Source organism: Oculina patagonica, chromosome 11, assembly GCF_052425735.1.
Source record: "Oculina patagonica isolate OP01 chromosome 11, crgOcupat, whole genome shotgun sequence".
NCBI classification, from domain to species: domain Eukaryota; kingdom Metazoa; phylum Cnidaria; class Anthozoa; order Scleractinia; family Oculinidae; genus Oculina; species Oculina patagonica.
Window position 1 is genome coordinate 3,625,786 of NC_135768.1, and position 26,250 is coordinate 3,652,035.

At 38.6% G+C, this 26,250-nt stretch overlaps 2 protein-coding genes across 3 annotated transcripts in view; both read left to right on the forward strand.

The window, feature by feature from the left end:
- Positions 1 to 17,153, forward strand: part of LOC144630571 (cyclic nucleotide-gated channel alpha-3-like) — a 41,621-nt gene extending 24,468 nt beyond the window's left edge. For both annotated transcript variants that reach the window (XM_078488938.1, XM_078488939.1), the window contains exons 4-23: positions 727 to 740; positions 1,710 to 1,833; positions 2,132 to 2,191; positions 3,221 to 3,298; positions 3,917 to 4,027; positions 4,798 to 4,903; positions 6,532 to 6,781; positions 7,499 to 7,577; positions 7,732 to 7,850; positions 8,469 to 8,561; positions 9,433 to 9,529; positions 10,192 to 10,300; positions 10,501 to 10,538; positions 10,706 to 10,815; positions 11,574 to 11,643; positions 12,656 to 12,711; positions 12,964 to 13,055; positions 15,201 to 15,259; positions 15,794 to 15,838; positions 16,189 to 17,153. In XM_078488938.1, the coding sequence (XP_078345064.1) occupies positions 727 to 740; positions 1,710 to 1,833; positions 2,132 to 2,191; positions 3,221 to 3,298; positions 3,917 to 4,027; positions 4,798 to 4,903; positions 6,532 to 6,781; positions 7,499 to 7,577; positions 7,732 to 7,850; positions 8,469 to 8,561; positions 9,433 to 9,529; positions 10,192 to 10,300; positions 10,501 to 10,538; positions 10,706 to 10,815; positions 11,574 to 11,643; positions 12,656 to 12,711; positions 12,964 to 13,055; positions 15,201 to 15,259; positions 15,794 to 15,838; positions 16,189 to 16,605 (2,127 nt within the window). In that variant the 3' untranslated portion in view covers positions 16,606 to 17,153. The remainder of the gene's footprint in view (positions 1 to 726; positions 741 to 1,709; positions 1,834 to 2,131; positions 2,192 to 3,220; positions 3,299 to 3,916; positions 4,028 to 4,797; positions 4,904 to 6,531; positions 6,782 to 7,498; positions 7,578 to 7,731; positions 7,851 to 8,468; positions 8,562 to 9,432; positions 9,530 to 10,191; positions 10,301 to 10,500; positions 10,539 to 10,705; positions 10,816 to 11,573; positions 11,644 to 12,655; positions 12,712 to 12,963; positions 13,056 to 15,200; positions 15,260 to 15,793; positions 15,839 to 16,188) is intronic.
- A 557-nt stretch (positions 17,154 to 17,710) lies between these two features.
- On the forward strand, positions 17,711 to 22,420 carry LOC144630609 (uncharacterized). The gene is made up of 2 exons (XM_078488985.1): positions 17,711 to 20,733; positions 21,376 to 22,420. Exons 1-2 carry the CDS (start codon positions 20,439 to 20,441, stop codon positions 21,801 to 21,803), a joined length of 723 nt encoding a protein of 240 aa, XP_078345111.1. The 5' UTR covers positions 17,711 to 20,438; the 3' UTR covers positions 21,804 to 22,420.
- The last annotated feature ends 3,830 nt before the right edge of the window (positions 22,421 to 26,250 follow it).

A 26,250-nucleotide genomic window follows, 5' to 3' on the forward strand; every position in this document is an offset into this window, starting at 1 on the left:
CACAGGGATACAATTCCCACCGAACCTTTCTCGTGTACTTTAGTAATTTTCCGTAGCATGATTAAAATTTCTCAAATTGAAAAATAAATTTCACCTTGACAGGTTTTAAATTAGAGGTAATTTGTTAATGTGCGGTGTTTACTTTTGTACGCGCGCAAAATTGGATTTTGTGCCAAAATTGGCCACTGTGGAATGAATGTGTTAATGAAAATTTCGCGAATGGGTTTGTCAGTGTGCTAATAACAACATTATCACCTTAGTGTCCAATCTTGGTATTTATGATCAAATGCGACGAAACAAACATTATTGTGTCCCAACTGCTTGTTCACGCAAATTTGAATGCAGTTTTCCCACATTTTAAACACTTAACAGATTATCAATAAGGTTGTGCTACCACAATATACTTATCAATGGGACAAACCTGACAAAAAGGAACGACAGACTGATACGAGACAATAACACATCAAATCTCAAGTGCCTTGGACGTGAATTCTTCAGTTGCCTCATAAACCCATCCCAGTATAGTCCAAGGCATTTTCTATGGTCCAATTTGTGCCCGTTACATAACGCGTTGACCGTAAATAGACGTTACTATATATCGGGCGGTGATTACAAAGACACCCGTGATAAATTAATAACAACATCATTATATGATTACGCCCGACATTCAATAAATTATTAATAAACAATTTTATCCTTTTTTTTTTCTTTTCGGTGTACCACAAGGATGAGAAAACCACGTAAGTTGAACTAAGTTGACTATTTTCAAACAGTCCCTATTTTTCCCTCATCCGTTATCCAGCGAGGAAAAAAAGAAGTGGGAAACAGTTTTTGCGCAACTATTTTCTAAGGATGGGTCGATACCGGTTTTTCAAAACGATACGATATCGATACGATATTTGCCTTTTTTCTCGATATCGATATCGATATTATGACGTCATTTCCGTCCTGACGTCATTGGTTTGTCACGTGACCATACAAAGGACAGACTTGGTATCATAAATGTTAGCCAAGTGTTGCTTTTGGTATTTTTGTTTAACTGTTCATCAGGAATGTGTGGACACAAGTCAAGGCAAGACAAAATTAAAATATTAACGAGAACATCAATATTTCTTGAGCAAAATCGCATTTTCAAACCTTACGTGCTGACCAGAAGACCGCAGGCTCAGGTCACGTGTGCAGTATCGAAAAAATATCGGTGTATCGAATATTTGGTATCGAGAATTGGCCCATCCTTATCTTGAACAAGATGTAGGGACCGCTGGAACTCTAAGCTACAGTTACAAATTATACATCGTTTAAATAACGGCTACTCAGATAAGGGAGGCGGTGCAAAAATTCTGGGGCCATCCAAGCCATATAGTTTAGGCGCCTCTCTTTAGATCCAACACTTTCTGTTATGTGGGAGGGCGTTGCCCGGCCGTGAGTTATTGCATTAGACTAAGATCTAGACTCAGCATATGTAAAAAGTGAACCTCATCTGTACGAGTAGTAGGAGAGGTGTAAGGGCCTTGGTTCTGCGTTTAGAAGTAAAAATAGTTTCAGCTCCGCCCAAAAGCAATTTTCTTTTTTGCTTTACCAAATTTTAGTAGCATTTACAACAGTTGATTGGATCCAATACCTCCTTTATATGACATTAAGTTTTTTTAAGTGACCAAGAGTTCCCTGGTTAGGAAACCTTACAGAATAGCTTTTCTTTTTGAATTTAGGAATGGTTGCGCTAAATCCAGCTCGTTACAAAACATCCGAGAAGAAGAAAAAGAGTCTTTACCGCGTTCAAGTCGACGGTCCTTAGTAAAATACATCGTTTCAATAGGAGAACCCATCAGAAAGGTTTGTTATGCTTTTGTTCATAAATTTCGTTCAAAAAACCTTAGGGCTTAAAAGTTAAGTTTCCTTTTTTAGTGTCATTTAACGTTATAATACGTTGAAATCCAAACGTGTTCTAGAACAAGCACCAGGCAAGATCACTGTTCATTTTGATTTATGATGTTCTTATGTACAGCAGGATTCAATTTCTATTTTAGCCACACCATTTCAGACATCGACCACAGTCTACTGTCTGCCTTGCTCTTTGATTTATAACAGGCTGAATCTGTCTTTAAGATTTTTTTTATATATAATGTTTCAGGTTTTGCGATCAGAAAGACTTGTGTTTGACCCAGAGGATGACACCTACTACATATGGATGGTACGTCCCGGGAGACGGGGGAGCTAGGGGAAACTCAACAAAGTTTTATGTGGAGAGGCTCCGCCCAAAGGACCAAACCCTTACCCTTTCATATACCATTTCTGACAGAAAAAGTAACCCTTTCATATACCGTTTATGAAAAATGGCACCCCTTTCTCATACTTAACGTTAAATAGATTTAGTCAGCCTGCCATTTTCTTTTTTGTGCCCCCGCTAGAAATACAGCATTCCATTTCTAAACTTTAACTCATGAGTATTAAAATACCCAGATGAATCAACCGTTAGGTGCGTCTGAGCTTTTTTTGAAAGTCTCTTTTAAATATCTAAACTCTACCCTTTCCTATAGTTCTACTCGAGTGAAATATTTTCCTTCTTGTATACCTTCAGCCTGAAAAAGTTACCCCATTCGGGCGGAGCCTCCCCGATTGTTACGCTCAGGATGTTCTTGTTACTCTCACCCGTACATAATAGTTATTCTGCGATATACTCAGTTTGCAAAATCTACAAGAACACTGTCCGATTTCACGCCAAGCGCTACCCAATCACAGTTTTATCTCGCTTTGATTGACCGTGAATGCCACTTGTTGAATCATGAATCAATCCTGCAGGAAATTGGCTGATTTTAGCCTACTGGAACTACAGCCTCGTCGGCTAAGTACCCGGCGATATTCCGCGCGATTTTTGCAGAATAATTGTTAAACCTAGAAGTGATGGAAGTTCAGACAAAAATTGTAGCACCGATTGTGATTTTCGTCAGCTCCATGAACGATGTTAGTATATATAAACAATTTTAAAACGAAGAAAGGGCTATATTGAACCCTTTTAGTTCAAGTTTTTCAAAACGGATCTCAAAACGATTTTTCTTCGCATTTTTGGAGACACAGTACCCTTCCAATTACACACGCACAGCCCCTTTGTAATATTTCGTACAGACAACGTAAACGTAGAAAACCGCCTTGTGTTTGACTCCCTGAAGAGTTTAGCCAATTAGATTTTCAAACGTATTTGTGCTATTTTGTTTTCTCCAAGGGTGTGGTTGCAGCTATAGTTATCTATAACTTTTGGACTGTCATTCTCAGAATCGCCTTTACGGAAGCGTCGGACGAGGTAATTCAGAGTGATGTTTTATGTCCAATACCACCTTTGAAACTTCTTAAAGCAATAATAACAAGCTTCTCCACAATATTTGTTGCCCTTATCCCTTTCTGACGTCCCATCTTGTTGGTTCATTTGTACAGTACCCTTTTTTCTTAAACCCAATTATGAAGATCCAAAACCTCAATCTAAAAATGAACGCAAAGAAACCCTGTTGAAAGAGAGCGAAATAATTCTTGAATAATTTACCCCAATCTTTCCAAGTTCGCCCATTGCAATTCGCCTCTTAACCATCGTTATTCTTTTTGTTTTATTATAACTTCCTCGGTGTTTTACGATCCTTATACACACTAAAATGTGACACCTAGTCACAAAAGGGATAGGTTTAGGTGCAGGTTTTTTACGGCAAGGCTCGAAAGAAGTACCGGTCATCCCGGATAAGTCGATTTTTCTGCCGGGCAAGAAACTTAATTCTCATTTACCCGGTGGGAAAACAAAATTTAAAAGCTGCTAGTCGGAAGGGCAAGCTAGAATTCAAGTTTTTTTTCGAGCCCTGTTAAAGAGGTACTTTTCTTCGACTTAAAGACTATTTATTAAGATCTTTTAACATAATTTTGCTCCTGTTTAAAGTCTTTTTCTAGATTTCTGTTCTGGTGGGGAGATCTTTTTGCCGACGGCTTGTACGCCTGTGACATATGCGTTCAACTAAGAACTGCTTACCGAGATGAACACGGGATTATGGTACGCGAAATTGTACCTGTAGACGTTCTCTTTTTTTCCTTCAAAGCTTTGGGCGGGAAACAGGGCGGGAAGGCATCGAGTCACCGATAACACAGGACGGGAATTGGAAGAGTATGATTTTAAAGGACACTGAAAGCAGGGGATTGACACAACTCTTATCGAGCATACCGATAAAGTACTGTCTTGCAAACGTTTCGCTGTTTTCTGCAATCTATCCTTCCTCTTGCTTCTGCTCCCTTTTCTTTCAGTGAGTTTTCTTTTCACATTGTTTTTATCTCAGTTGGAAAGCGGAGCTTAATTACAGACGTTTTCCATCGTTAGCATAAAAAAGGGGAAAAGGGTTGAAGTATGGATAGGCCGTTTTTCTGCCAAAAAAATGATGAGACTGGAGTGAAGGAGGACCCTTTCTTGCTCCAATAAGGGGGGCGGGGTGAAAAGTTTTGTCTCCTTTGGCCGTATTATTAGTTTTCAGTGTTTACACCTTCACGTCGCGTCTTCAACGGCATAGTGATTTTCTCGCACGTTCGCTTTCTTCGACCAAGATTTTTCTCACTGGCCGTGAGAAAAATGAGGGACTGCTCGTAGTCTAGGCGGGACTGGTTGGGGTGGGGCGGGATCCGCCACTGACATGGGACGGTAGGGTTCAGAAAATGAAACTTCAGGCCTCTTTCTCCAACCCCGCCCTCTTCCTGATTTAGGTAGGCGTAATGCGATTTTTAAGCCTTTGATCATATTTGTTTTCCCTCATCGCGTTACTGTTTCATTTTAAGATTAAAGATCCTGTTCAGTTGACGGAGATGCATGCAAAAAAGAGAAGATTTAAAGTTGATATCATTTGTCTCCTCCCTTTGGAAACACTCTCCAGTTTAATACTTTGTAAGTATTACACTTTACAATAAAAATTTGCGATAATTCATTCGCTAAAAACATTATAAACTCCGTTTAAAAAATTCTAAAAAGACCACGACGTTTCGACGTTGACTTAACGTCATTATCAAGTAAAGAAAATATGTGATTAAATGTATAAATACTAAAAATTGACAATAGAGATTAATTAATAAAAGTTGTGAAGTGAAAAAAGTGACTGTCTCATTTATGAGATGCTATTTATAAAGAAACTGCGACCAAATTTGAATACGCAGGCGGACTCTATACGTGCTAAACTCTTTGTTTGACATTAAACTTTTTTCACTTCACAACTTTTATTCATTAATCTCTATTGTCAATTTTTAGTATTTATACATTTAATCACATATTTTCCTTACTTGATAATGACGGTAAGTCAACGTCGAAACGTCGTGGTCTTTTTAGAATTTTTTAAACGGAGTTTATAATGTTTTTAGCGAATGTATTATCGCAAATTTTTATTGTAAAGTGTTTTACTAAATCGCTACTTGTAAGTATTACAGCTGGTTTTATCATTCACATCTACGTTATTCATGAAGCACAGTTGGTATAGCTTGTAGAATAACTAAAGCAGAAATTTTCTGACTGAAATTACCAGTTCCGACTTAAATTTATTACCGTATTTACTCAAATAAGCGCCGCCTTCGAATAAGCGCCGCAGTCCCGATGCGGCGCTTATTCAAGGAATTCCGTTTAGCTAAAAAGCACTACAAAGCAACGTACTCTAAAACAAACTTGGAATTTTCTTTCCATCAAAAGCGATGTTTTGCAGTTCAAAATGATTGTTTTACCGCTCACCCATTAGTTTTTCTATTCAACTTCCTCTTCTCTCTTCAGCAAGAGACGAATACTGACAATCAAAAGACGCTATTTTCAATTACTGTAAAAGATTAGATTGTTTGTGGCGTCCAAATTTTAAATAAGCACCGCGCTGAAATAAGCGCCGCTCTCGAATAAGCGCCGCACTTGAGGCGCGAAAAATTTAATAAGCGCCGCGGCGCTTATTCGAGTAAATACGGTAGCTATCTTGGGATTTGTAATGGTTTTGTTCCATCTTACGACAGTAGCAAGTTACTATGTCCATTTTTTTATGATACTAAAACTAATCAGTAGTTTGAGATCATTACCCGGTTTTCGTCAGTCTTCAGTCTTCCTACCCGGTCATCGATCAGTGCTTCCTGGGAGAGGGGGTAAGGGCGCACATACTCCATATGGTGGTGAAGGTGGTGATCGTGAGCCTCATTCTCGTCCCCATAGCCCTTTCGTTTCTCTTAGCCGGCTGGGCCTTGGCACGAGGAAACGAAGGGCTCTGGGGACACAGAATTTCCAGTCCCAGATTCTAGGACTTCAGATCTTCATGTATGCAGTCATGACGTTTCAAAAGAATGTACGAGAGAGTCGTAACGTTTTTTACTTCCGTTTAGGAATTCTTTGTTCCAAACAGCCAATCAAAAAAATTCGAATTAATTCAAAAATCCTATGTCCCCAGAGCGCTCCGTTTTCTCGTGCCAAGTCGGTTAAGAGAAACGAAAGGGCTATGGGGACGAGAATGCGTGAGCCTACAAATATCATGGCTTTGCCGTTTGCTTTGTCCCCAGTTCCCTGTCACGTGTCTTTGCTGCGTTTGCCCAGACTTCTCAAATGGCACTCAGTGGAAACATTTTTCTATCTGAGTGACTACCGAACCAGTCAACCCAATCGTCTCCGCGTGTTCAAACTCATTATGTACCTGAGTGTAGCCATGCACTGGGTCGCTTGCCTGTACTACACCATCTCCGAGTACGAAGGACTGGGCACCAATGACTGGGTGTACACCGAAACCGAGAAAGGAGGCGATCACTTTACAAGGTCAGCCGTGAATTTGATCATGAATGAATGTGCTTGCATACATCCCCGGAGACCCAGGGGCAGTTAGTGGGGTGAGGGAAACGCGAAACTTCGAGAAAAAAATGTAGAACTGCAGGCCGCCAATTGGAGTGAATTATACAAAGGGAATACAAATGACTTTTTCTGCCCAATCAGGAGGCAGCATTCGGAGAGCTGTTTGGAACTGGCTTGGTAACACTCTTTTCCCAGGGGCACCTTTCAGTCCCTCCAACTTTTCTTTGCCGAACGTTTTCACGCAGTTTCGCGTTTCCCTCGCCCCCACTAACTGTCCCTGGGTCTCCGAGGATGGCTTGCATATAGCTATTAACAATTACTCCGTTAAACGGTATGGCAATCGTTGTAATTTCTTTTTAGCAATAAGCCATGTTTTTACCAGTGGTTCAGTATACCAGTTGGGAGAACCTCTTGGGATGCTGGAGGACGGTACTCGAAAAACGCCTAAACTACTAGCTTACAAACTTATCCCTTGCTATTCCGCCATCCTGCTTGATCAAACGCTTTATACTATTTGAAAGTTTAAGCAACCACGACCGCAACGTTGCAGTGACCAGTTTAATGGTGCTGCACGTAAGTTATTCATCTGGGTATATTTGCTGTTACCGTCCCCTCCGTTAAAAGAAACGATGCGAATAACTACAATGTCCTGAATTTTGATTGGTTGTTTTTGTTGTCTTTCAGGAAATATGTAAAGTCCTTTTACTGGTCTGTCCTTACCCTTATGACAATTGGTGAAACTCCAAGTCCACAGACAAACCTAGTAAGTGAATGTTATCATCATCAGTTTCTTGGACGCTTGGCTTGCTTTCTTTACATAGCAGGCAATTTATTGCCGTCAACTATAAGACCAATGCGCTTATACAAACGTGTAGATCCTTCATAACATGCCTTTTTTTCTTTGTCACCACTTCCAGGAATACATCTTCACTGGTTGCATGTTTCTTCTCGGAATCTTTGTATTTGCTACTGTGGTAGGCAACGTTGGTGATGTCATCAGCAACATGAATGCTGCGAGGACTAATTTTCAGGCGAGGTTAGAAACTCTTTAGTTCGTATAGTAGATTTATAATATTTCATTACCCAGCTAGCCTGTGTACAGCCGTCCCCTTGGAGGGGGACAGCTGTACACAAGCTATAACCCAACTGAAGATTCCATTGCACACTTCCGTCAATCACAATGCTAACGGCGGACCCTGAAAGAATGAAAGTAACAAAAGAAATCAAAATCCACCAATCTCAACCCTTGATCGTTCCCGTTGGAACCCGTTGAACTAAACGCCTTTTTTTTTCCTGAGAAGTTAGCCCGGATAATTAACAACAGCGTAGCAGTGATGTTAAGGTGCAGTAAAATCTTTTTCGTTCACACGTGCCCTTCTTGCGTTCTGCAAAGTGAAAGAATGATAGTGTTGCACAACAAAATCAAGGAATTATCTTCAAATTAAAAACATTCACTTACTATTTTCATCCCTTTAATTTTGATGAATGGATAACAACCCATATATTTCAGTTTTTCTTGTGTAGAAGACCCCTGATTCGTACCGGCTTTGAATACCTCCTTGCAATTTAAGGGCGTACTTAAACAGCTACACTCGAAGTTTCAAATTTCAATTTAACAGCGTTTATTTCAGTTGGAACTTCTTGTTTATCATAGAATGGATTCAATAAAACAATTTATGGAGCATCACAACGTACCTCATACACTGCAGACTCGAGTCAAAAGATGGGCTCACTACGCCTGGAGCAGGTCTGTTACTAATGTTTAAAGTGCTTTTGGTGGTTTACAATGATTTTTAGGATATCCTACAAGGAAGAACTCTATCAACTGCTCCAAGTTTGCCATGTTAGATATAAGAACACACTTGCAATGAGCGCCAACATTCGATTTATACTTGAAGTACGTAGACCCACCTTGTACAACGTTATAGACCGTACCACGTGAAAGCATGCATCGATTGATAGCTTTTATTGTGCAATGACACACTTGTATTTCGAACACAGACTTAAAACCGAGTTACGAAGAAGTGTTATATAAATGGGCGTGAAGTTTAACTTTGTCGGAGTGTAATGCTCAATTTGAAGCTTCGATGCCAGGTAGCTCCAAAGGTGGTAACCGTGCATTGTATTCGTAGGTCAGATAAAAATGGCAAGTTCTTTAGGTGCTTCTGATATAGTTGTTTCTTTGTTCGTCAGTTTGTCATCTTGATAGAGCAGTTTTTAATTGAGTGTCGTAAAACCAAAACCAAAGTAATTACTCTGGCCAATCACAAAGGACACAGACAATCCAGTGAACCAATCAAAACTCGAAGCAAATACATGTACGTGGCACGAAGCGCGGGAAAACGTGCGCGAGCGAGTCACGATTGGTTTTGGTTTTAGTTCTGATTGGCTGAGAATGTGGCGCGAGATTTTTAAGCCAATCACTAAGCGTAGTAATGCAAAACCAAAGCAAACGCAATTAACTTTCGACACTCAAGTGAAAACCGCTCTATTTGAAGCAAAGAAAATGCATGTATGTAACACAGTTGTTACTCACATTCTGATGTAACCCTTTAGCATTGCTAAAGACTTTACGATATGTCACATGAGCATCCTCTACTGTTGATCTTAATTACCAGAACACAAGCCCTAGAGGAAGGAACATCTTTGGAAATGTTACCTGAGAGACTGAGGACTGAAATAGCTATTCATGTGCATCTGGATACACTACGAAAAGTATGTGCACCTTTTGGGTAGGACCGCGGTAGTTTACAAGAAATAGCTATTATTTACTCCCCCTTCTCTCCCCTCCCTTCTCGTTGATTTGTACAGTTTGCTATCAATGAACGGCAAGTGGTACGAGGTTTTAAACTAGGAGGTAATTTCACGATATTGAATATAAAGATGGGCCGAAAGATGCTAAGTGTGCACCAAATGGAGACGAATCTCTTCCACGTTAATTAGGAAAATGACCAATATGTCTCTTTTCACTCGTTTTTCGTTACCGCGTAACATACTCTGTGCTATATTCGCAAGATGGATGAAAATGATTTAAAGGTGACCTTCAACAGCCGGAGAACAAAAACAAATATATTTAAATAAGCTGTGCTATCTATGAAAGTCCCATCATACTTTCTTCGCTTTCAATATTCCTCGTTAACTTCTGTCGGCAGGTTGTTTCTTTATAGTTATCAGGAACTCGCGTCAGAGAGAAAACCTGAAGTGCTTTATATGTGCAAAAAGCCTAAAGTGACTGTTGAGTATCTACTTCGGTATTAAAAATTGAGTGCTGCTCGTGATTTAGCTAATCGGTATGAAATGCCAGTAGGTGCGAATCCTCTACAGTCCGCAGGTTTAAAAAATAATGTAGCCAGTGTATTTCCTTTCTGTTACTACAGGTGAAGATCTTTAAAGACTGTGAACAAGGTCTGCTGTGTGAATTGGTTCTTAAGCTTCGACCACAAATATTCTCACCAGGGGACTATATCTGCCGTTGCGGAGAAATAGGTAAAATGTCACTGCAGTGCTGGAACGTTTTTCAGTAGAGGCAAATACTGCCATTTTGTACAGCAAAATATTAAGCTGAGAATCACAGACATTATTCTCCAGACTATAAAGGAAAATGAATACATAATGACTGTAGGGAATCAATTAAAGTTATGTTGGCCTCGGACACTATAACTTTGTAAATTGGTGTTTCTTTTCAGGACGCGAAATGTACATCATCAACAATGGAAAAGTCGAGGTTAGTATTGGTACGCTCTCTTATACATATTTTTTTTTAATTCAGTGAAGTGTAGTGCAGTTCTTTGTGGACAGGGGTGGGGTGGCTTTCAGTGTTTCATTATGTAAGTGTCTCTCTCTATTTCTTGAATTCTAATTTTTGTTTTCATTACGATGTGACGATTTTAGGTGGTGATACCAGACTCGAACACTGGTGAAGAAGTTGTAGTAGCTTCGCTTACAGAGGGAAACTATTTCGGGGAAATCAGCTTGCTTAGACTCGATGAGGGCAAAAACAGGTAGAAAAAAGTTGACTCTAAGTGACCCTTGTTTGATTTGTTTTCAGAAAGTGGTAAAAACGGGGAGGGGGTAGCAGGAGGATTTAGAGAATTCCCCTCCTCTTTTTACGCCTGCAGCGCAGGCTAGTAAGTGCATACATACAGTAGAACCCCGGTAACTCGAACTCTGAAGGGAAACGAAAAACAGTTTGAGTTATCGGGGTCGATTGAATATTCAATTTGCCATGTTAATAATTGATAGTTTACTGATTTTTCAGCCCTTCAGTACACAGTACAGTGCAAATTAAACTTATCTCGTCAGAAACTCTCACACGATCATACATTTTTAGGTTAAGAGTGGAAAATGACTATCAAATACGTGATCTGTTCGTTGCTCAATTAAAATCAAATTGCTGTAGTGCTCGTTCTAGTGTTTATATCGAAATACACGACAGGAAGATCTAATGGAATATTTCAATGGGCATCCGTGGCGAGTTGCAAGAACCAGAATTCGAGTTATCGGGGTAAATTTGACCCAAATTTTGATCAAGGGAAAGGAAATTTAGTTCAGTCGAGTGGGGTTTTCGAGTTATCCGAGTTCGAGTTAACCGAGTAAAAATGACTGAAAAGTGGGGTCAAATCCAGGGGAAATGGTAGTTTGTTCGAGTTAGCGGGGTTGTTCGAGTTATCCGAGTTCGAGTTACTGTGGTTCTACTGTATATTTCATGGCAGTATTCATTACATAAACCAATCTATCTTTTTTTGTTTAAATTATTCAGACGTTCTGCTGATGTTCGGTCAGTGGGTTACTCAGAGCTTTTGTGCTTGTGTCAAAAAGACTTGATGGAGGTAAGATCCCAGCCTTATAAGGGGAGAGAAGGGTGTATTAACAAAGTAACACTTATTGTTATAAAAAAAACTGTCAGCGCATTGCTCAGATATATTTTAGGAAGTTACACTGATCACACTGCTTATTATTAATATTTTCTTGCATCTATAAAGCTCCTTTGTTGCTATTTTAATAGTTCGAAAGAAATACATCTTTAAATGTAGGAGCGGATAATGACAACCCAACGACTAAATTGAATCCGCTGTTACCGTGTTTTGAATTCGTCAGTTTTCTTTCGTGGTCGGACGAGCATTGAAAGTGTTCAGTTCTATTTCCTACCTAAAAAATACACGCATACGAAATGTATGAATAATAAGAGTTTTCTTCCTCTTAAATCATGTCTTTCTACTACACGCGTGTAAATTTAGAACCCGTGTTAAATGCGTGTAAAATTAGTGCAATACAGCGAGTGGTACTGTAACGTAACAACTGACGTTTTACTCTTACGTACACTTAACGCTACTTTATAATATTAAAATGAGTATAACAAAATCCTGGCTTAAAGATGATTTCCAGTCCGTACTGCGCATTCTCCGCCTGCAATGTTTGTGAGCCTCACAAACAGAAGAATTTTTACCAGCAAAAATAAAAATTCCGGGACAAAACTTACCTTTTTCTTCATTATTAACGCCAGATATCCTTGCAAAACAATAATAACGAGTAAAAGAAGCTCGACGGTATTTCAAACGGACGTTTTAGCTCATCGTGAATTCTTGAACGAAACGATCCGTAATGGCGAACTAAAAAACTCCATGTACGCTATCACCGAAGTGTAACGTTTCAACGAATTCAAAACAAAAATGAAAACAAACCCTGAGTCTGCGCAGTACGGACTGGAAATCATCTTTAACCCAATACAACACAGCAACTTATGCTTGATTTTTAGTACAGAAAGTTGCAATTCACTTATAGCTATTGCCGGCCACAGAGAATTAGTGATATCTCAAATGTAAACGGATGATTTCTTTACAGGCTTTAGAGGAATATCCTGACGCTAAAAAAGTGCTGGAGAGCCAAGGACGGGACAGGTAGTAAAGCTGTTTAATTTGTGCCTTACTTACTAATTGACTGTTTCTCTACAAAAGTGGTCAAGTCCGGACCAATTTTTGACGGGTCCGTACCCAAATTTTTCAGTCGTGTAAACGCGCCTTCTATGGCCCCGTTTTGATTTGACTGTTTCTCTACAAAAGTGATGAGGTTCGGACCAATTTTCTGACGGGTCCGTACCCAAATTTTTCTGCCGTGTAAACGCGCCTTTATTTATTTCTTTATTTTTTTAGATTACAAAGAACAAGGTTGGATAGTAATCTTTCAGTGCCTCGACCTGATCAGACCGAAACAAAAACATTTCAGAACTTTGAATTAAATTTTGGTAAGTATTACAAGTTTATGTAAATAGTTATCAAATAATACATACCAGATTACATGTAAAAAAAATAATTCAGTGATAATACTGCCACACGACAGAAATAAATGCCTTGTTTAGCTTTTAAAAGAAAATCCGCCTGGTCTTCGAGTAGTTATTGGACAAAATTATGTACCAAAACTATTTACACCTGATTGCAAGCTTTTGTGTAAAGGTGGATTTCCACTGTCGCGTTTTTGTTTACGCACGTTAACGCGCGTAAAAATTATAAACGTACGTAAAATGAAATTTTACGCGCGTGATTACGTGCGTCGAATTTACGTTGTCCAATTTCCAATGCCACGGTTTTTTCCAGGTATTTACGCACGTGACGCGCACGTTTACGCGCGTAGCAATTTTGGGGGTTTTGAAAAAAGTTGAACCGAGTTCAACTTTTTTCGCGGCTGTCTGCGGTTACGCAACGATTTACCCAATCATACTTTTGGATCTCGTCACATGTCACCACTTACCATGTGGAAAACCATTTTGTTTTAAATCGCCCATCGATTTACTTGGGAAAACATTTAGATGTAAAAACACTTCTTATCGAGAAAGTCTTAAAATTTCAAGAAATAATCTATAGAACTGGCTACAAAACCAAATTACACGAACGCAGTAGTGAAAGAAAACGCCTGGCGTCAGGTCACGTAGACTTTGAACCGGGAATCCGGGAAGGTCGCCTCAAATCCTCTTTTACTTGATGGTGTCTTTCGGAAGTATTTATAAAATGCCTCTTGGTCATATTCACGCATTTCTTTTTCTAGCGTTTGGTACAAAGTGTTTTCATGGCAGCCATGTTGGAAGAGTCAAACAACAAGATATTTGCATAAAAATGTTAATGATTTTTTCCCAAAGGAAAAACAACTTATTGTTTCACTTCTCCAAAATGGCCGACAATCACGCACTCTATTCAACAACTTGATAATTCAGTATGGCGGGCATTTACGCACGTTCAACGCGCGTAAAAAGGAAACGCTTTTTATTACTTTTTACGCGACAGTGGAAATTTGCCTACGTATCTTTTTTTACGCACGTTTTACGTACGTAAATATTTACGCGTCAGTGGAAATCCACCTTAACTGCTTCAAATATCTTATCGAAAGAAATCTTTTCTAACAACACCAAACATCGAAAACAAATTTCGAAGTTCCACTGAATTCCCATGAATCGCTTAAAAGATGTGAGCTTTTGCCCATAGCTTGTGAACTTTGAATATTATTTTCTCAGACTCTGATAAGAAATTGTTGTACCAGAATTATTTCCACCTTATTGCAAGTTTTTTTGTTACTGCTTCAAATATCTTATCAAAAGAAATCTTTTCTAACAACACCAAACATGGAAAACAAATTTCGAAGTTCCACTGAATTCCACTGAATCGCTTAAGACGAATTTCCAAAATGGCTACACGTGAGATTTTGCTTATACCTTGTGAACTTTGAAATTCATTTTCTCAGACTCTGATAAGAAATTGTTGTTGGTGTTATCACGGATAATTACTTACATCTTAACCTTTTATTAAGGGTAGGAAATAACGCAATAGGATTTAAATTGTTCTGGTACTTGATTTTTGTCCAACTTTAATAAATATTACTCGACTTCCTAGTGGATTCCGTCTTAATCCTAGAGTAGTGCAACAATAACCAGCTTTAAAACAACAGACCCTGTCTTTTTTCGCCCGCCACCAACACGAGAAAAGAGAAAGAGATTTACACTGTGTCTACTTCAACCAAGGCCACATGACAAAATTTTGTGCAAATTGATAAAATGAAAACCTCGTACGTTAAAAATAGTTTTCCCACAAATTAACAAACTAAGCAAGCTACACACTATTAAAGCAATAAATTTATGATCTTTTTATTGTTTTAACACTTATACGCTATTGGTCAATTTGCAAGGAATTTGCTTGGGAAGCCTTGGTTGGAGTAGTTGCACTGTAATGATGGCCGCTCCGTGCTTTTATAAAGGTCACCCCTTTGTGCCTCGTTCCTTCTTTTACTGTAAATCCAAACTGCCAGTGCAAACCGTAACGTCGATCCCGTCTCGTGTTATGTTAATTTCCTCAGTGTTGCGTATTGTCATTTTACCACACATATACCAATGTTTCATTCACAGCAAGAGAAATAAACTCAATCAAACAACTTTTGGAGGAATTGAAAGAAAGCAAAGAAGAGGTGAGAAACATTGTTTTTAAACTGACAGGTTTCCGTCTCAAATCGGCTTTGCTTGGACAAAATCTATATAATGGGGTAAATGGGGTTGTTATTTGTTAAATTAATGAAAGAGCTCGGCTGGTAAAAGGTGCCGATTCAGTAAAATTCCGGTTATAAGTCCTCCCGCTAATAAGCCCCCCCCCCCCCCGGTTATAGGCCCATTTATCTGGCAACAAAGAAATACATCCGATTATAAGCCTCCCTCTGCCGGATGACAGTACTGAACAGGGCTAAATGTTGCTTTACTATGCGTTTTTAACTTAAAAATGTATTTCGATCAACACTCCCGTGGCTCGTTTCGAAACTTTTTTTTTTTTATTCCGCTTATAAGCCCTCCCGGATATAAGCCCCTCCGTTTATAAGCCCACCCAAAACCCCTTACGAAGTTGTATAAGCCCAGGGCTAGCTTATAACCGGAATTTTACTGTATACTAATTGGAGGGTTACTAAAACACTGTAACTTTGCAAAGAAGTCTCCTTTTCTTATCATTCCAGTTTAAGTTTACTAAATACGACTCTGTGAAGACTCTTGAATTAGAGGTAAGTTGTTTTCTTAAATACTGCTTACACTCTGAACATGATTAATCAATTGTAGGACTCGCTCGCTCAGTCTTTATTAATGTAATTAAAGATAAAGAAATGACTGACTTATTCCTTTAGGCTCCTCCTGAAGCAAAGGGCGCCAGCAATGCTTCGCCACTGAACTCTTTTTGCTGCCGCCTTCTTTGCTGCGTTCCAGCTGATGTTAGCTTTCTTTATCTCTTCCTGCTTATGAAAAAATAGGTTCTATAAATTCTCAGGAAAAAAAGGAGAGTTAACTTGATCTATGAACCCCTAAACAAAAAGCAACAAGCTACCATACTTATATCGATTTTTGGCTTAATTTCCAGTGTTTAAACTTGAGGGCACTAGTAGAAAAACAAACGGAGGAACTCCATCTAATTAAAGAACATGTAGCACTTCGAAGTAGATCGCCTAATGAAGAAAAAAGAACAAATAGGTCAAGTGCTGAAGCAAGGACGGCGCAAAGATTGATTCAACGAGTAGTTTCAGCAGCTAAACAAGCCGCGTCGCAAAATTCTAGAACTTCTCACAAGACACAAACATCACACGATAACAAGCAGAATGACGGTATAAAAGAAATTGAATTGGAACGGAAAGAAACTGTTGTACGTGATGATGTGCCTGAGATTTACTTGGAAAGTGATATCGATGGGCTATGTTACCTTGCGGGACCTCGAAGGAAATCTTTAAGAGATGATATAAACAATAATAGTGATAACAATAATCAAGGAGTCAAACGTTAAGCAAAACAGCCACAGACATGCGCGCAGTGCTGAACACTCTCCGATGAAACAGTCTGGTCTTGTGGTAAATGGCCTAATGATGGATCTTTCCATTGAGGAAAGGGCAGCAGTCCCTAAACGTCTGAAACTGAAACTTTATTTACCCTCGGTATTATGAAGCGTGTTATGCCTCTAGCAAGTAATGCTAATGAAACCGAGCATTTTACAGTATACAGAACAATGCGCAAAGACCAGACCACAACACCGGGTGTGTGGGTTCTTTTACATCCCCTGCTGACCATAACACTGAGAAGCAGGAGACGGGCCTACGGTTTATCGTCCTCCTCAGCGTCTGGATTTTTCGACTTTCTCGTCCATCGAAAAAAACTTTTCTTCTCAAAACTGAACTCCTAATCAGTGGTGCTATGTACCTTTAATCATATTACAATCTATTCTTGGTCGATATGGTGTTGTCTAAGGGCCTGTTTCCATGTACGAAGAACTTATTAGAGAGGGGGCTTAGCAGAGTTTATGCTATGAAATAAAAGAAAAAAAATGCTTACCAAACATTCTTGGACTACCCCAATGGCTTGTATACTCCTCGAACATTAATCCTTTCAAGAGTGCAAGTTCACTTTGAGTTGTTCGAACAGGTGTGCTTACCATTTAACCTTTTAAATTCCCTAAAAATTCGGTTTGAAGGCAAACGAAACAGTAATTTTCGGGAAAATCCGTACAGAAATGATGGAATACGTTTTAAGTAAGTCGACTCCCGCTTACGGACACCTCGTTTGGCCCCTTTTTGGGGAAATCCCGGGAATAAGAATAATAAATAACTCCTTTTTTATGGGGGCGGGGGGGGGTAGTCCTTTCATTCCGGAAACGTAGGAAATTCCTGTACAATTTGTACATTTCTCCCCTTTCCAGTCTCCCATCAAGGGCAAACGATAACCGGAAACTGAATTGTAAATGGTAAGCACCATCTCTTTCAGTTGGTTTGCTGATTTTGGAGAAAAACGCTTACCATTATTCAACGGTAACCCCAGCAGGTCTATTACGGCAAACGGCAAAATAGCACCCCCAGGGACCGCGGAGAATTTCTGTTATTGGAGAGGGAGGGGGGGGGGGTAGTGACTTGAATCCTGACCCCAGCTAGATTGCTAAATTTTCTTAGGTTGGAAATATTGCATTTACAAACTTGTTTACCTTTCCACTTGTACATAGTTTTTATTTCATTTTTTTTTTTCTAAAAATTGGCCTCTGCTCATTATTGGCTTGTAATATCCGGCTCATCATTACAAGGCCACTTAAATTTCCACATACCACTGTTTAATTATCTAATCAAACGTTTGCTTCCTCTCACCTCACAACAAAGAAAACAACACCTGCAACATCACGACATAAGGTTGTTACTTACTACTTATTGTCACGGTGATATTTTTTCTTTTTTCTTTTTTAATTCAAAATGGACGTGGCTTTGACTGGATTATTTGCAGATAGTCTGTTTCTGACAAACACTAGTTTCGAGTATCTCACTCGATATTACAATGAATCGTCCATCTATTGTTGTACTAAAGTGAAAAAGAAACGAATGCAAAGGTGCAATGCCATATGCTAAGAACGATTTTCGACGTCAAGCATCTTAATTGCTTGATTGTGTAGAACATGCACTTAGCAAGTGACAGCAATCCATTAGTTTTGGAATTGGATTACAATTATTATATATATTCACAACATGCCGAACTAACGTGGAAACGTTCAAGTTTGCTTCAGATCGTTTCAGGTTGCGATTAATGATTCCTAAAACAATCTTAAGTCAAAAACTCGAAGTTTGCAGTACATTTCAATTGTCGTTAGTATTAGCTATCCTCGTCCATTTTGGTTTATTGTGATGTCACCCCCTTTGTGTTTTTCTATCTTGAAGAACGGTAATTTTAGCGTTTCCTTAGATTAAAAGATAGATTAATTTTAACGTTGTAAAATGATCAAACTGTAACATCTAGTAGCCCCTTCCTATATTTAGTTTTGTCCAGTCCTGTAGTCGAAACCCTAAAATTTGACCATTCAGATAAAACAGTGAAAGCTACTGCGTTTGTGCTCTAATGTGGCACTATTACTATATTGCAGTTCAAGGTTGTTCTAACTTCAAAGTCTGTGGATGATACTGTGGTGACTATGGTGTGTTGCCATTCAAATGAAAGCTATTGAGCAGTACCTTCGATATTTTTTTTTTTAGTTTTTAAGTTTTTTTATGTTTTACTATTTATTATCATTCATGAGATGTACAAGGTGGATCTTTCTTTTCAGTTTGTGGATGAAACCCTAGTGTGTGTGACCTGCTTTCAGATGAAAGCTATTGAGCACTAATTTCATGTGGTACTGTTTTCTTATGCTGAATAAGGTGGCCCTAACTTTTAAGTTTGTGGATGAAACTCTAGTGTGTGACCTGCTTTCAGATGAAAGCTACAGTGCAGTACTTTCAATCCGTCTAGTCTGTTTTTTTTATTTTATATATCTGGGCAAATGAAATTTGCGACGACAAATTTTTTTCTAACTTCCAAGTATGAACTTGTGTACCTTGGGAGTGAAAGTGTAAATGTAGTGTTAAAAATCTGAGTGTTTATTGATGGAGGATCAAATAGACCACCCGCACTGACACAACTGTAACGCACCCAAGATTATGTTAATGAGTGCGGATTGTTCCATATCACATCAGATATCACCCGATGATTAATTTAATAAAACGAACATCTTTTATCAAATGTCGGGCTAATGATTGCTTTGACGCGTATCTGAGAGATAACCATTGTTAGGTCAATTGCTATTCAAACTCTTTCAATGGAAATTAAATTCTCTGTGAAGTTGTTTACTTAAACGCACCTCCAATACAGCGTGCATTATCACACCTTTTGTGAGAGAACTGTACTGATCGTATTGCACGTGCAGCGAAGATTGTACTTCATCAACAACGTGACTGTTGTTCTGTTACATTTTTAGTTTATCATAAAGTGTTCGAACTAGAGTAGCTTGTGTATTAGCAAATCATCAAAACCTGCAATTGGATTTTCTCTCGAATACACTTTTGTTATTAAGAGTTATTAATTATTGATAAGATAAAATCTTGTAGTGAAATGCTTGCCCGTGTTGACAGCTTAATGGAAATGTCCAGAATCAATCAAGCCCTTTGCAAACAACTCGCGTTCTTGCTCTCACGGACCGCATTTGACAGAACAAAAGAAAACCTTTTCTGGCATGCTATTTATGTACCGGGCACGACAACCAGAAACATAGACTTTGTAAAATAAAAGTTTCTTCGTTAACACGAAGAACCTTATAACTCGGTATGAATTTTTTTGCGGTTTAAACGTTCACACTTTTGAAGGCTTACGTATTAATAAACTGCGCACAATGTGTGCAAAGTTTACAGCCCGCGAGACGCTCTAATGGATATGTGTAAATGTAAGCAAAGCTTAAAAGGAAAATTGAGCCTTATCTGAAAGAGAGCCGACTAATCAAACACAGATGGGAAAGCAAAAGTCTTTTATGCCGCAAAAATCGTACGACTCTGAAGAGAAAAATTGGTTCAAGAAATCAATAACAGCGTTGTGGCTGTGTTCAAATCTTCAGAGTCGTCTATTGCCTTTGGGGCTTTGTTTTCTAGCCATCAGAGCGAATTAGAATCAGCTTATGTAATCCGTGTACTCATCTGTTGCTAATAAAAGCTGACAAGAATATGTATTATGTGTAAATACACTTGAACTAAGTAAAATTCTCTGTTCTCAAATCAATTTACCGAGAACTATGCCACATGATAAACACTGGCCGTAATAACAACCATACCGTAAAAGCAAGCCATGGCTAAACAAGACAGTGACCGGGCCAAGAGTGTCAAGCAACAAAGACGCCCTAGTCCTTGTAAGCCCTACCTTTCATTTTCAATTGATAGTATTTTGGGAAGAAAAGAAGAAGAAGGTGAAAAGACACTAAATCCAAAGCAGGTTCCCCAAGGAAAGGAAGCATTTACAAGTTCGAGAAGAGAAAGCGAAGAGGAGCATAAAGTGCCTTCAGAAGCCGACACCATGGACTCTACGAAGATTGCCCAGTTACCTTGGTTGGCGTACACACGTTATTCGCCGCCTAAACTTCCAAGTGAGTATAATTCTTTTGTTCATTTAAAGCTGACGAGTAACTGCAGCTGTTTCATGCTGGGGAGAACGGATGAAACAAAATCTGGCATTGTTTTTTCGTTCACAGTTTAGTTGGGTTTGTGATTTGTGCAATTGCTGTTTTGACTTTCGCCCTCTGGCACTGACCACCGTATTTCATGTGCTACAGTATAGAAAACCAATTAAGTTGGTCAATCTGAAAAATGAATTTTTCAAATGTAGCTTTTGTTATGATTTGTAATGAAAAGTAATGCCAACGTACCTTAATTCCGGTTTTAAAATAGCTGTGGAATTTCCAAGATCTAAAAGTGGCAAAACAGTCTTCACTGAAACGAGGGAGCTCAATTGAAAGAAATATTTCGTATTCAAGTTGCGTTTTTGCAAAGCCACTTCTTTTTCGGAGTCTAGAATATGCTGTTTATAGCTGATAAACAAAAACATCCATCAGATAATTAGCTGTGAAAAATAGTCGGCTTAGGTTTGAATCAGGTGATCTTCGTTTTAATGTGTGTAACTTTACTTATGCACCAGAAATATATGTTATCTGGTATAAGTTTTAAAATAAACATTTCGTGTTTTTAAAAAATCTACGACAAAACAACTAAGAGCTCATTTTTTTGTTTAGGGTCGAGAAGAAAGCTAAAGAACTGCAAACGTCGATCAAGTGGAAGCCCTCGAGTGCCCTTCTCCACATCGCAGCTGATGACCTTGGAGCAAAAGTACACAGAGAACCACTACCTATCTGGTTCAGAAGTTACCGAACTTGCAAGCAGCTTAAATTTACCACATCATCGAATCAAGATATGGTTTCAAAATCGTCGCGCGAGAGAAAAACGAAGCCAGGAAGAGAATTCCATGAGCACCTCGACAGGGGACTACCCTTTGCTGCAGCAACAGGTTGAATTAAATCACACCACGGCTTGCTATATGCCATTTTCGCTGAGCAAAAATTTGTCCATGAACTGTTTTGGTTTAGGCAACTATTCGCACTACAAGATGCTCAGTAGATTTGTCAATGTTGACAGGTATAGTTGTGGAACAGTGGAATTCTAAGGGAAGTTTTTCCTAAGCAAGATGGACGTCAACACAATCCAAGAGTTTGAGGCTATGGTTTGTTACAGCAAAATTGAGAAATTCATTGAATCAACTGTTACTCCAACCAACATTTTTATTTCTCGTTAATCTCGGTTCACATTGGTTTCAAGAGAATAAAGAGACTCCCCAGATTAAGTTATAACATGAATCGGTTTCTGTCAGGGTCTCACAGGTCTGGGTGAATGTATCTTGAACTGTTTGTGGATATTGCAACATATTCGATTGTTAATGAAAGGAGAACTTGAAGACACATTTAGAAATCGCCAGTTTAGAGAATGTGCCCATTCAACTGTAATTTGTCAGCATGGCACAAAAATACCTGGATCATTGTCACTGCTAAGAAAACTCCAAACTGACAGACGGCTTCATGTGTGTGGTCTGAAAACTGTATTTAACTTTGCATGTTCTTTTGTTATTGTCGTTGCATTTACTCCGAGGAGGTAGCACCGTGTGTCACCCTTCCAAAAGAAAAATAGGCGTTTCTGTCTGTCTACCCGCACTGTCAAAACAATCATGTTAAATTATGACGTGAAAAAAGCTTGCTTTGTCTGAATAAACCCAAAGTAAACTTCCAATCCAAGGTGTGAATGGTGTGGGCTTAAGGCCCGTTTGACGTCCGCCGTATGTTTTTAAATTTTTTTGATGCCATATGTTCGCATGAGTTTGTCTTGAGTGAAAGGTAGCTGACAGGCCAAATCCTTATTCATTTAGTAAATGCGGGGGGTCAACTACAGCTTAGAATCCATTCACTAACGAAGAAACCTCCCACTGTACTGCACTGAGATTGGCCAAGTTGATAAAAATTGCGGAAAAAAGCCAAATTTGGTCTTGCACAATATTTAAAAATAAACATCACCAGATGAAAGTACCGCTCGTTAGCTTTTATTTGAATGGTCACACACTAAGGTTTGATCCACACCCTTGAAAGTTAGGACCTCATTTATGGTTTGATTCTGTATGTGAAATGTTTTGCCTGAGCTACGTTTGTAAGAAATCCAGTCACTTTCTACCCTGACTGCGGTTGTTAAGGCTCCGGAAGTCGTGTGTTTGATTCGTACTCAAGGCAAAGTAAAGTAATCAGTTTAGTACAAAAAAGTGTACTTGCCACACAGAAGATGCATTAGTTAAAAATACTCTTTGTTATGGTAATAATCTTGATGTCGATAGGGTACTCAGTTCACGAGGAGAAAACAATAGAAAATAGCGTAAGTGCTTTTTCATTGTAGCTTCGTCTTCACCTAAAGAACCTGCGAAACAAGGTAAGTAAATGAGCTTCAACAATGGCGGAATCAGTCAAAAAGTGTACGATCGTCGGCGTTTGAGGGCAATAGATTGATTATATGTTGAGCCATTTATCATAAGACAAGATAACGAAGAATTTCAATTTGGCAGTTAGCCACTGCTAATGATATATTATTGCTGTGATAAACTTTTGATTAATTGCAATAATTACAGTTCTAATGGAAGGGTTAAAACTGTTTATTCAAGTGCTCCGCGGTGTTTCTTTGACCTTTTTGTTCTTTTCGCAACGTTAAGTTTTAAAACTGACTGTTATGAAATGCACTGATCAAGCATAATTTTGAAATCATAAATCACATATTCACTATTCGAGGTTATTTATATCTTAGTGACTCTTGGGGAAAACCTCCATCTTTCCCCTTGCCTTTTACTTTTTTAATACTGCCTTATTGTTCTATCGTTGCGTTTACAGTACTACGTGACTGCGTGATGCAGTTAAATGTGTGTGTTCAGACATATGTGATTGCGCGATGCAGTCGTTGTGTCACCCACAAATGACCACTGCTCACCATTAGAGTTCCAGTAGCTCAGTGGTTAGAGCGTCCGACTAGTGTACGGAAGGTCGTGGCGAGTCCCACTGTGAACTCAGAATCTTTTCTGAGTTCTTTCTCTCCACACATCTATCCATTATTATTTATTTAGGACATACACTCTAGAATTTCTTTTGGTAAGAAAGCACTATGCCCAGTGGATAATAAAACTTTATGATTTTCCTTACATATGTGTTGATAAATCCTCGATACCAATGCCTTCGTACTCCTGTACGCGTAACGGTATAATTCTCCGTAGTCCAGCACTGAATCAATGCAGGCCCTTTAGCCTACAAATTTCAAGCTCGTGATCAACATCTCCCAAATTAATCCAACACTGTTTCAGTTTTGGTTTATAACTACCTCTATGGTGCTTTTCTGTCTGAGTCTCCTAGTTTTTAAGATTTCATTTGATTTTGACTATAAAAATAAGCGAAATGCGACTTATAATTTATTTCGAAAAATAGCTCATAATGTGATAACAACAGGTTTCTCCACGCTTACCGACAAAGCTTAACCGATTTGCGAAACCTTTAGCATTCTGAGGGGAGAGACCATGAAGACAAGTCGCCCCTGTAAATATCTAATTGCCGAAACCGTTCATCAGTAGGATGCCTAAAATGTGTGCAATTCCACAATTGCGGGCTTCGGATCGATTTGCTGCAAAGTGGCCCGACTCATACTAGTAATAAATATTTTGCTTATCTGAAAAGCACACAAAAGGGCTGCTTTTAATCACCTAAATTACCTAATAACTGATTCCGGAAAACATTAAATAATCGCTTTATAGCTCAGGTGCCGATCAATTAATGTGTGAACAAGGAATCTTGCTCCTAGTTTTCATAAGTTTAACACAGGTGTCCTTTAATGTATATTCCTTTTGCCGGCCGAATATCGCTAAATGTTGAACAATAATCCACTCTTTATAAACTTGGTGTTATTTACCATTCAATTTGCAGATTTTCGTCTCTAAATGCGGTCGGTTTTTCAGGTAATTGCATGTAGAAATCTATTGCTAAAGCTAATCAACTTTGTGACGCTAAATCTATTACGTATTCTTCTGTTTGAAATAGATTTGGCTATGGAGTTGCTTGGTGAAAACTATGAACTTTGTACCAGAAGTTCGCCTGTATTCTTTGAAAAATCCGAATGACGCAGATTAAGATTAACTCAGATTAATGCTTCACTTTTGTTGCTCATTTGGATTAAATGATGATGAAGGAATTTGTTGTTCCAAGTGCGCACTCACTTGTAGTGTTCGCACACAAAAACCGGAAATAACCTGTTTATTCACTCAAGTACCCAAAACAAAAGCAACACTTGTACAACACAAATTTGCGCGGCATTAGTTTTTTTTGTACAGCTTGCGGCTTACACTAATCAGGGTACTGCCAATTGTGTCAAACACACAAAACATTCCTCCTTGAAATGACTAAGAAACTACTGGAAACAGGTATTAGCAAAGAACATCATTCGTGGGCAAGTTTCTGTTTCGCTGATCGACGAGTGTAACCCATTCATTCCCAAAAGTGGCAAGATTGAAAATTAGAAAAAAAAAACGACCAAAATTTCATTTGCAAAAGTATTGATTGACAAACAGAACCACACTAAAATACTGATCAATAGCTTTTATGATTACTCATGATCAGCTAACAAGTCGTATTTAAGATCTACGTTTTCTAGAGATTTGATTTCTAGACTTTAGACATAGATCGTCGTGTATTGACTGAAGGAAATTAAAATCCCTACTAATTAAATTAATTGGAATAGGCCTTAGGAAGCAATTGCCGTCAATAATTTGCAGTTGCTGTAGAATCACTATTTGCCGAAGCGAAAAACTGTCGATACACTATAGTGAAGCAGATTCTATCCAGTATCCTCCGTTCATTGTATGCTCTAAATTTCGAAAATAAAAAGGAGTTCTCTTTAAACATCTGACAGTCTTCTTTGTTTTAAGCTTATCACAAGTGGCCATTGATTTCTCTTAAATCGGAGGTTTTGTTACCAAGCACTTCAGTTGCTACACATCTTAGCGATGTCAATCCAACACATGTTTTTCTGTTTTCGTTTTTTAAAAAATATAGCAAGACCCAAACAGATACGACAGCTTTTGAAAGTTTTTTGTGTAAGGATACCAGAGGAACTGAAGCTGTTGTCAAGAGACTAAGAGAAAATGTTCACACAAGCAACGTGTCTTTTTAACTCTGTTGTCACTCCGAGCCAATCAATTATTCATCCCTTCACAAGGCACACAAGTCAAATCTAAAACTTCGCTTATTGTTTATTTAGCTCAAGAAGGCTACTGTTCGTATTTTGATTTGTTTGACCACACATCCAAGGAATGAATTTATTATCTTTTTACCGCTAAAATCGAATTTCCTACCTTAGTAATAAGCCTTCATATAGCATTTCCATCCGTCATTACAGTAATTAATTATCTCGAAGTTGTTGTTATCAATTAAAGCTTAAGAATTGCGCTATAATCGATTGCGTTGGAGGGCCATTGGAAGCCTCTGAAGGACATTGTTCAATACTACAATTCACTTTTGAGTGGGTATTCAGAGATTTGTAATTTC